We start from the raw sequence: 11,608 nt of genomic DNA on the forward strand, positions 1-11,608 counted from the left end.
TGATTTGCAGCGCCAGAGTGTACAAAGCACGAACCCATTGAAATTGAATCAAGCAGATAATATGTGTAACCGGTATTCTCATTAAAAAACAGACGTACGCTTAAATTTATGAAATAAATTTTAAATATTTTAATTACACTCTTAGTATTTAAATCAAATTTATGGAAAATATGAGGGCTCTCAATCTCTTCAGTACGCCCATTTTTATCGAAAATTCAATTTTGTACCGGTTCTACTAGCTGTCAGTAATTTTAACAGGTAATGACTTCAAGTCAATCGCCATCTGAGAAGCAAAAATTGGCAAAATCAGCCCTGCGAATGCGAACAACGTTCTGCACGCTGGCACAAACCGGTAAACTGACATTACTTCACACCGGCTTGTTTCGCGACCATCCCCGGTAAAATTTGGAGAAATCGCCGCAAGGCGCAAGCTCCAGTGCATTGCAGTCGCAAGCTGGCTGGCTGCCTGGCGATTTTAGTTGTGTTCCGATCCAAGCGTCTGATGTCAGGCAGTGGAAGAGACCTATCTTGCGCTTGAGAATCGGTGTCCAAGTGTCTGAAACACGGCTGGTGCTTGTCTTATGTGCCGAGATCTGTTAATGCTGTAGTGAAATGCCGTTGGCGGTGCTGGCGGATCCATGGCAGCAAATGCAAGTGCAAATCAAGGAAGACTCGGAGGTAAATAATAATCAATTTGCTGCGCTGCCCATTTAATTTGCTCGCTCGCCTGCTGGTAGTCACTTGTAGCACCTTGCTGACGACAAAGTCACCCGCTAGCGCGTGTAATCGATTTAATTTTGCGCTACGAATTTTAATGAAAGGAGGGGGCGCAGTTCATTCATTCCGTCTCTCGTGACTGAAAACGTCGTTTCGAGCCGGACAACGCCTTTCCTGATGTTTCCGACCTGCTTTCCTCCTGCCCAGCACGAGCGGCCGAAATTATGCTGCGACTCCGTTAATTAAAGCTAACGAAACAGCAACATTCGTGCAGCAGAAACTCGATTTGCATGTGACTTTCCAAGAGAAGGACGTCAATTTTTGCCCGGGACGTAGCTTAAGTCAACAACCATTATCTCGGGCGCGCTTGGTGTTTATTTTTCATTAATTCTCGTTACCTTTTCTTGCTCTTTTGAAAACGCGTTCCGTGTTTTATCCTGCAGATAGAAACGCATTTTATTTTCAACCTAGCTATTGCCCAACACCTAAAGAATGTAATAATTTAAAGTGTCCCTCTTTAACTTTGTCTTTCAAGTACATTCGAAGAACCAAACAGTTTCAATATTTTTGCTTCTGGTTCAATTTTAAAATAACACTTCAGAAAAATTTGAATGTTTTGTTTGGAAATTTAGATTGATAAACAAACGCAGGTCTTGTTCTTAATTTTGTTATGTTTATGCGTGAGTTTTTCGACCCGCACGCAGAATTGAACGCAAGCAAAGTGGTAATTATTCAAAGTCTGTGCAAAATTACATAATGCTTCGCGAGTCTGTCTGCGTCCTTTTCTTGAGTAATCTACTTTTAAACGATGTTGTATAACCTTTTAATTCAATAAGAAATTTATATTTGATGATATAATTTTGATTATGTATTCAAATTGTTACCGCAATTTCTTATGGAATTGCTACCCGTTTCATGAAATTTAACTAAATTTAAAATTGTATTAAAGTCAAGTTTTTTAACTCTCGTTAAAATCCAACCTGCCCCATTTTTAAGTTTAATGGTCATCATGACCGCGAAAAAAGCGTGAAAATTGTTTTCATAACGATTGTTTTGCTCTTACATACACAGAGTTCCGGAGTTTATATTATCAATTCTACGAATTTCTCGAATTCCTGGCAAAAATCTTAAGTTCATAAATACGAAAAAACCTTATTATAAAACTTAGAAATTCTTACAAAATGTTGCAAAAACAAAGTGAAACGCAAACAGTTAAAATCCACTCCTATTTTTCAAGAGACGTAAACTATGAATTGAATTAGTAGGTCGCAGAATGATCAGAATCCATTGCTCGATTTTTTCTTGCTTGAAACGGAAGCAAACAATTTTTATCGCTGAAAGAGAGCAAAAGTGTCGAAGCCGCGGCTAATCAGAGTGGTTTTTGCGGTTTCTCGCCAACCTGCATGCCGCTCTTAAAGTGACCGTCCCTTGCCTTTCAACAAATAAGCCGGATAGTAATGCTAAATGATAAACTTTCAACGCGATGACATTATAGAACTTCAGTTTCCCCTTTTCTGCCAGCACGAGATATTTTTATCTTTTCCGCTCCTCTGTATATTTAATAAGGCGTGTGTTTATAATTTATACCTTTGCTAAAAAAGATAATTCCCGGCAGCCGTCCTACTCGTTTTTCCTTTGCCGCAACGCAGAATGGGCGGAACTGCCGTCTTTTATTAAAAAAAGCAAAATATAAAAAAAAAATGAATTTAAACATGTCGGTCCACGCACTGTAAATATTTACGCGCCTTCCCGTTTTAGAGTTTGCTCAACTTTTGTGCGTTTCCAGGTCGCCAGCACTGAAGAAATGGTCGTTGATGACAACAACGAGGTGAGTTGCTAGTCGCTTTTTGTAGCTCTTGCGTAGTATTCGGAATATGAAACCATTGAATATCTTCTCTTTGTTTTTTTTCTTCTTCTTGTGTGTATATTTTCAGCCAAACATAAGGCTTAGGCTATTTCTGGACTGCCTCTAATCTGTTGGCGCAGCATTACAGGTTATTAAGGTCTACTTGAAATAGCATTATGTCACTGTTCGACTTTTTTCCTTGCATCGGAAAAAAATGAGCCCCTTTGATAACATTCAATAGCAACTGAGCCTGCTTCTTGACTGATAATACTACAATTATTAACAACATTGATTTTACAAAGTGTGAACAACAAGGAAGCGTAAGGCTAAAAAAATTGTCAAAGAAAAATGATATCGCACGCTATCAGCGATCGCTGAAAATAACTGCCTGCAAAGCATCTCTGAGGGCAAACGAAAAGAGAAACATTCCCTTTTCAACCAATTCAACTAAGCCAAACATTACAGATAATCCTCTCTTATTTGAGCTACATTTATTCTTATTCTAAAATGGAATACTTAACTTTGATACCTGAGCACATTGATTATTTTTATTTGGTTGGGTAAATTTGATCCAAAAGCATGCTATGCTGTAATAACTGTTAACGGTTTATTTTCCAAACAATTCACGCACTCGTTACTACTTCAATTAAAGCCTGAAACGTATTTCTATGTGCTGCGCGCTAAATTAATTGAACAGCCCGAGTTTCCTCTTTCCTCTTGAATGGGAAAGAGTAGACCGTTTCGACTCCCATCAAATATTTATCGCATTGAAGGCTGACCGCCCGCCCGCACTTGAAATATCAGCGAGTGCGTTGTTTTCAAGCGGCGTATCGATCGGCGCCGCCTTTTGCCCTAGGAAGGCTTTTTGCTCAGCACGCCGTAGCGATTGCACCGATTTTCTTTTCATGAAACATGCACACAGGCGTGTACATACACGGTGGAGCAATGTGCAGATGACGAGTATTGATTTCCGCCAACAAATCGCGTCGGCGTGTCCCTGTGTCAGATCCACGCTAAAATTAGCGCCGACTTGAGCCGTTAGCCTTATGTAATTGTTGTCTTTGTTCTATATTGGTCACGCACTTGAGCGGCTTCCACATCTTGAGTCATATGAGGTGGCCCACATGAGAAAAGGACAGAAAATAACAGCGGCCGACTTAATCCCATCGCAAAAAGCCGATTTTTTCCCCCCGTCGTCGCATTAAACAGCTCCATTCATTCGCGCTCGGTGAAAGTTCAAGATTTTGCGAATGGCCACACGCTTTCGTCGCGCGTTCCGAACCGTGCAAGCCACTCGTCATTCATGCCCCCATCTGTACGCTGTGTAATTGCGTTAATTAGCGCACCTGTCTGCTTTGCCGGATGAATTCTCACACGGGAATTAGTGCGACTGCCTCTGAAATGAAAAAAAGGAAATGAGTTTATGACTGTCGCTCCACTCTGCTCTCTGCTCATTTTTACTAGGAAAATGCTGTTTGAGTTTTTTGACCTGATTGAGTGGCTTTCATTTCAAATTTAGGTCGATTGTTATAAAATCTACAGAAGATTTTAAGGTGTTTCCATCACTAATTTAGTTTAAATTTAACTCCGGTTCATTCAGCATGAAGGAAAATAATTATTGAACTATTGACACTTTTTAAGATGGGTTTCATGGTGAAATTTTTAAAAGAAAAAAATTATTAGCTCGTTCTCGAACCGTACAGCGGCTGTTTAGGCTCCTCAGGCTTCATCAGCAGTACTTTGATTCGAAAACAAAAGTGATAAATTCTTATACCACAGCATTAGCTTCAGAGAATTTTAAATCAGCGACACGTCCACCTCCACTAATTTCTAAATGTAAAACCAAAATTTAAACGAATAACGAAATCTTGATAACCACTGTGATATAAATTCCCTCACAAAAATTCACAAGCTCAAAATGCCATTCTTTGTAATGTAAAGCTGTATGAATGGTAAAGAGTGAAATAATTGAGCTTGATCTAACACGAGAATTCGTGAAGGAAAAATTCCATTGTGCCTTTCTTACGGCTGCAACTACTGCCCTATTTTTTTCTAATCATTAATTATTTTAACTTTGCCTGGACTCGTTATTTAATGTTGCTGTTAAAAAGAGGAATAAACGTCAATTTGCAAAGAAACGAGACTGTTATTATTGTTCTCTCTCTTTTAGATATCTTAGGAAATTGCTCTTGGAGCATACGAATTAATATTTCGTTTTGGTTAGAAATTTTAAGTTCAAATTGAGAAGAAATAAAAAAAAATCCAACACAATAAGTTACACTCCCCACAAGTGAAAGGGAACCAACTTCAAAGGCCACTTTACATTTTCCCGTCATTTTTTCCTTTCAATTCAACCGCAGTGCTATATTCCCATAAAAATGCAAACAAATAAATGCTTGTTCACCGTCCGGGAGAATGAAATCACAAGAGCAGCGATGAAGAGTAATTTCAGTTGCGCACTATGCATAGGGTCGACGTGCTTTTGTGTTCATCGCTGTGCAGCGTATTTTCGAGTTGGAAAATTATTTTTATTGCAGACGATGTCAAGAGGGCTCTTGAGCTCCCTCAAACAGCCCTTGAGTCTAATTTACCACCGTTGCCTAGCCGCCATTGGACTTAATAAGCCTGCCAACGCGACCCGTCTTCTGTCTTATTCTGCTCATCGTGAATCGGGTATAGTGCAATAAATAGGGACGAGAATAAAATAATCATCTCTCTGCAGATGACACTCGGCTCGATATCGATTTGCGTGTAACAGAATACTTCCCTTGAGCCCGTATTCGCAACAAAGAAGTCGCTAATTACAGTATCAATGGCACAGGGATATATATGTATCTATGTCAGTCACTCGCTTGTCAAAGTTGAAAAGCTCATTTTCGTAATGGAGCGCACTATTGATCCATTTTATAAATAACGCGCGCGATCCATCACAGACGCCTTTTTTCAAGAGATGTTTTTAGGGGTGGATGTTCAGAACCAAATTGGATTTTGCAGACTAATCGAACGCAATCAAGTGTTATTGTCTGTTGACGTCAGTAAAATCGATTCCTGCTCAATCAGGGCTTAACGACACGTTTTAGCCTTTTGAAAAAGGTACATCTGATTCAGGACTTGAAATGGAGTGGTGTGTATTTTAACCAAAAGGCACGGCAAATAAAATATTTTGATTATTTTTCTAGTTAATACCGATGGTTTCATATTCCTGTATTATTAGCTTTAAAAATTATTGATCTACATGTGGTTTATTTATTTTTGCAATGAAATATGAATTGATATTAACGCACAAATTGGGACATTCTTTCAGGGGAACCACAATGGTGACTCGACGCACGAGATTGAGTTGCAAGAAGTGGTCAAGGAAGGCCATGACAAGGCAGACCCGGGCCAGTTTGAGCTGCTCAAAGTGCTCGGCCAGGGCTCCTTCGGGAAGGTGTTTCTGGTGCGCAAAGTGGTGGGGCCAGATAGCGGGACCCTCTACGCCATGAAGGTTCTGAAGAAGGCGACCCTGAAAGTCAGGGACAGGGTGCGAACCAAGGTATGATGCATTTTTTCCCCGGAGCGAGCCTGCAATTGAGCGGTTTGCGTGCAGGTGGAGAGAAACATTCTCGTCGATGTTCGCCATCCTTTCATCGTTCGACTTCACTACGCGTTTCAAACCGAGGGTAAGCTCTACCTGATCCTCGACTTCCTCCGCGGAGGCGACCTCTTCACAAGACTTTCCAAGGAAGTGATGTTCACCGAGGAAGATGTCAAATTCTACTTAGCCGAGCTTGCGCTAGCTTTGGATCATCTGCACTCCATTGGAATTATCTACAGGGACCTCAAGCCTGAAAAGTGAGTCGACTTGCGTAGTGTATATCGAGAGCTACGCATTTAATCTGGGTTGACACTTATGACAGATTAATCCTTAAAGCTGCGTGTTGAGGCTAATCTCCTTATTTGTGGTGCTTCATTCTATTTTTGCTTTAAAACGCTAAGGAATGAACTTGAATTACTGCATGTGACCTTCAAATTGAAAGTTTTTTATAGCTATATGAACTTAATACTTATTGGTTTCTAAACATTTAAATTTATAAGTGGATTTTAAATCTTCCACGCAATGATTAGATCCCACATATTTCTGCTATTGTTTTGCACAACTCCATGAATTGAACCAACTATGAATCTGCTAGCATTTTGCTGGATGCCGATGGACACATCTCATTGACTGACTTTGGCTTGAGCAAGCAACCTGTTGATGACCAGGCGTTCTCCTTTTGCGGCACAGTCGAGTACATGGCTCCAGAGGTGGTGAACCGAAAAGGACACTCGTTCGCAGCCGACTGGTGGTCGTTTGGCGTTCTCATGGTGGGTCGTTACGCAGCCTTACGCTCAAGCACTCTTGATGACACTTGAATTTCAGTATGAGATGCTGACTGGGGCGCTGCCGTTCCAAGGAAGTAATCGCAAGGAGACCATGACCCAGATCCTCAAAGCAAAGCTTGGCATGCCCGCCTTTTTATCTCCAGAGGCGCAGGCACTTCTGAGGGTTCTGTTCAAGCGAAATCCTGTCAACCGTTTAGGCGCAGGTATTTCTAGATTTCTTATTCGCTCTTGCAATGCATAATCTGGGTCTTGATAAAACTAGCCACTTTATAAAATTTGTGCAGTAGTTTAAGACTAATGATCATCTGACCGTTTGATTTTCCTTTGAATGCGCCTGTGCACTTGAACTCTCGTTCAAAGACAGGCTACTCTGCACACAAAAGCGATAAACTTGAAAACACTCTTCATTCACCGCAACTTAAACAAAAGGCGGCGAGACACTTGTCTATTCTCCTTTATTGCTTGAGTCATTGCTTTTGTCATTCAAATAGCACCTAAGTCTTGCAATTAATGAAGAGAAAAGCGATCAAACCACTATGCAGTTTAATGCACGAAATTTTTACATTGCTTTCCGTTATTTAGGTCCAGAAGGAGTGCAAGAAATCAAGGCTCATTCATTTTTTTCCACCATCGACTGGGACAAGTTGTACAACAAAGAAATCTCCCCTCCGTTCAAGCCTGCTGTGAGTCGAGCCGACGATGCTCACTATTTTGATTCCGAGTACACTTCCAAGACTCCCAAAGGTTTGTTGTTTTATGTTATCAGCTGGACGTGCGTTAAATAGCTGATCTGCTCTTGATTCCAGACTCTCCAGGTGTTCCACCGAGTGCAAACGCTCACGAGCTGTTCAGGGGTTTCAGTTTTGTGGATCCAACCTTGCTGGACGGCCATGACATCCAAACTCACTTGAATCAGATTCCGGAGAAAACGCCAGAACTTGCTACACATTCCTACATCAAACCTAACAAATTGTCAGACGAGTACGACGTAGAGGAGCAAATAGGGACTGGAAGCTACTCTGTGTGCCGTAGGTGTGTACATAGATCGTCAAGAGTTGAGTATGCAGTTAAGGTAATAGTACAATTGGATTGCTGAAACAGTGCTTATTGAGAACACCCTTTGATATCTTACAGATTATTGATAAATCGAAGCGAGACTGTCATGAGGAAATAGACATACTTTTGCGATATGGGCAACACCCTAACATAGTGACGTTGAGAGACGTAAGTAATTTTTTGGTGTTTAATTTTTCTACTTAAACAAAATTAGCAAGCAGAATTTAAGTTTTTTGATAGAATACTGTTATTTTTTTTAATTTAATCCAAAATCCTGTGGGTTTGTGCCTTTTTAGCAATGTCCCATAAATATTTTATCCAAGGTTTTGCTTATTCACATTTATTGACTATAAACAAAGTTAATTTGTATATCCCCTTATGAGGTGGGTTGATAAAAATTTACTATTCTTTTTATATAACATAATGTTTATCATTCCCATCTGTTGAGGAAAAAAAATTCATGCTATAGAAAGCGACTACTGCTGGATAGCCATTAAGAATTAAACCAAATCTTCGTTTCTTGCAGGCCTATCAAGATGAGCACTCTGTTTATCTCGTGATGGAGCTGATGAAAGGTGGGGAACTCCTAGATCAAATTCAGCAGCAACCCTATTCTGAGCGCGAAGTCTCGGCTGTGATGAATGTTATTGTGCAGACTGTGGCCTACCTACATCAAAATGGGGTAATTACGCTCAAATTTAAATGATAAATCAGCAAAGCTGAATGTCTTCTTCGCAGGTGGTGCACCGTGATTTGAAACCATCGAATTGTCTGTTTGCCACGACGCACATGAACCCTCAAGGCATTCGGTTGTGCGACTTTGGCTTTGCCAAGCAACTCCGGGCGGAAAATGGACTGCTGATGACACCTTGTTATACTGCCAACTTTGTTGCGCCTGAGGTGCTAAAAAAGCAGGGCTATGACGCTGCCTGTGACATTTGGAGTCTGGGAATCATTCTTTACATCATGCTCGCAGGGTATTTTCAATATTTTCTAAATAATTATCGATCAGTTTACTTGCTTTGTAATTTTGTATTTTGGATGGATTGAAATTATTTATTCACATTAATTTGGTTTCAGGAAAGCTCCATTTGTGAATTCCAGCAATGACACTGGAAAAGATATCCTCGGTAGAATAGGCGAAGGAAGATTTGACTTGGAGAATGGCGTTTGGAGGAATATTAGCAGTGAAGCCAAGGACATGGTCTCTAAAATGCTGGACATGGATCCAAACAGGAGGCCGACTGCTTCTCAGGTATGAACATTCACAAATTTTTATTTCTCTGAAGCTAATAGCAACTCTTTCCTACAGCTGCTCTCACATCCGTGGATAGCCAACCCAAATTCGCTCCCTAGCCAGAAACTTCAGCCACAAAAGGCTCAGGACCTTAAGGTATGATAATTTTGCAGTGGTTACATTATTACTGGTAATGTAGTACTACTATTTGCCAAACACTTCACTATTAACTTGTATCCTGAGACGAACTAATTAGTTCTGGTTTTTCTCGATCTCATCAGACTATAAAAGAAAAATACTGTCGGGCATATTCAGGCAAATTTAGGGTTTTTGGTGTTGTTGCTTTAATTTCTTTTTTTCCGATAAATCATTTTCTGTCTCTGGCAGACAGATTTAACATTTTTTTACTGATTTCTGAAAGAAAATTTGACAATTTTCGCCTACTGTTAGAATTATACTAGCATCTGATTACTTAAAATATTTATGACGTTAGCTTAATTTTAAATTATTCAATTAAAAGGGTTAAATTGAGTTGAGTTACCGTCACGTCTGGTAGTTCATTAGAGCCAAAATTTTAATTATAATTGATTAAAAAAATTAGGAACTGTGCCAAGTTGTAAAATGTGTCAAGGAAAACAAGAAAATAAATATTCCAGGCAGCAGTCATCTATATTGGTTTGGTTAGAAAGGAATAATTGCTATAAATAATTAAATATGCAATAGGGATTTATCATTTAAAAATTTTGTTGGTCAGGAAATTTTCAGTTGACAATATTTAAATTTTTTCTATACTGTGCAATCTGTTTTTGACCGCAGTGCAAAATTAAATTTTTAGTTCCCCAGTGAGTGATGATTGTTATATAACAGCGTTTTATTTGTTTGCAGGGTTCCGTTGCTGCCACTTACCGAGCCATGCTGCAGTCACCAAGGGCCCCTAATCTTGGCCCAGTTGTCATGTCTGAATTAGCGAGAAGGCGACGCAAGTCTCGGCCAAAGTCATCTACTGATATGTGATACAATTCCTTTGAACTCGTCTCGTAATCTTCCTGTGTGCAAATAGAAAACTAGAAATTTCAAATGTGCTACCTTTATTATAAAAAACACGCATATCATCGTGTGGTTGCGGCAATTTTTTATCGCTCCTTCGGTTTACTACGCAAGACGACGCACTTGCAAGGTGCTTAATTTTACAACGTGCATTTGAAAAAGCAGCGCTATATTTTTAAGTAGCCATTGGCTAGGTCTTAAAATGAGATATACTAATTAATTGCCGCAAACCAGATGGTAACAAATGGTATGGAAATGAACTATAATCATGTTGTTGAGAACATTTAAAGCATTTGTTCGTTGATTCGCATCTCCTTGTCATATAATCTCTTCATGGACGCCAATATCAAAATGTATGTAACTTTGTTTTACGTTTTCACCAGTTACCATGATGTTGATGAAAAGTGTTATGCATTTACAAAGCTATTACAAGATCATGTGTTGTAATGTGGCCTAATATAGGATAATAGTTTTATATCAAATATTATCTGACGTCATGGAAGCGCAGTAAAATTGTTTCTTTGTTCTATGCAATTATCTTCTTTTTTCATCTTGTCTTGTTTGAATCAGAAAAAATTGATTCTCTCATCTCGTCCCTATAATCATTAGGGTTTAACTTGTAGGTTTTGAAGTGTTAACGTGTCATTTTTGATGTTGTCCACCCTGTACATGTGATAAGTTCAAATTAAATAATATGAAATCCATATTAATACATACTTGTAAGTGTCAAAATCCGGTAAGAAATCCAGCTACATCATATTGAATGAAGAATTTAATGGTACCTTAAGACGATAGGTGCGATTCTGAGTAGAAAAAAGTATGAGTTGTTGCTTATTGATTAAATCGCTTTATAAACTGCGCGCTCTATATTTTGTAATTTAAAATTTACAAAAAATGTGTAGGATGTTAAAGATGATAATTTGTGACATTTAATAATTAAGGTGACTCAATAAATCAACCCATGCAATTAAAATCTATTTTGCTGTTCAACGTAAATAATGGAAATGGTAAAATAATTTTTTTAATTATGTGTCAGATTGCAGCAATAATTTTATTGCAGTATGTATATTTCCAGGAACGTATTTTCATTTAAAATATTATAATAGAGCATTTATTTTGGAACAGGTTAGTACTAGCAGATTGATATCGAAAGACGTGTTCCCAGTTCCCACTGCTTGGATCTATAATAATTTTTATCTAGCATTATTTTGGCGCTGATTTTTAAGCCCTATTTTGAACGACGCATGCGCATTCTTTAGTAAGTAGTTCATGTGTTTTCCGTGCACTCGTGCAGTTCCGTGGCGCTCATGGATGGACATTGGAGCAAGAGTGAGCTACTG

General features: G+C 39.1%; 1 protein-coding gene across 2 annotated transcripts; it reads left to right on the plus strand.

Annotated features, from left to right (window-relative positions):
* Positions 1-345: 345 nt before the first annotated feature.
* On the plus strand, positions 346-11,241 carry S6kII (Ribosomal protein S6 kinase II). Of its 2 annotated transcripts, XM_065486907.1 has the most exons (14): positions 347-678; positions 2,504-2,545; positions 5,868-6,098; positions 6,153-6,397; positions 6,736-6,910; positions 6,966-7,131; positions 7,511-7,672; positions 7,735-8,000; positions 8,063-8,152; positions 8,511-8,666; positions 8,723-8,961; positions 9,065-9,239; positions 9,297-9,377; positions 10,107-11,241. In XM_065486907.1, exons 1-14 carry the CDS (start codon positions 613-615, stop codon positions 10,233-10,235), a joined length of 2,223 nt encoding a protein of 740 aa, XP_065342979.1. In that variant the 5' UTR covers positions 347-612; the 3' UTR covers positions 10,236-11,241. The 2 variants fall into 2 exon arrangements, with proteins under 2 accessions (XP_065342980.1, XP_065342979.1); XM_065486908.1 differs by lacking the exon at positions 2,504-2,545 and having other exon boundaries at positions 346-678.
* The last annotated feature ends 367 nt before the right edge of the window (positions 11,242-11,608 follow it).

The sequence above is a fragment of the Cloeon dipterum genome, chromosome 3 (assembly GCF_949628265.1).
Source record: "Cloeon dipterum chromosome 3, ieCloDipt1.1, whole genome shotgun sequence".
NCBI lineage: Eukaryota > Metazoa > Arthropoda > Insecta > Ephemeroptera > Baetidae > Cloeon > Cloeon dipterum.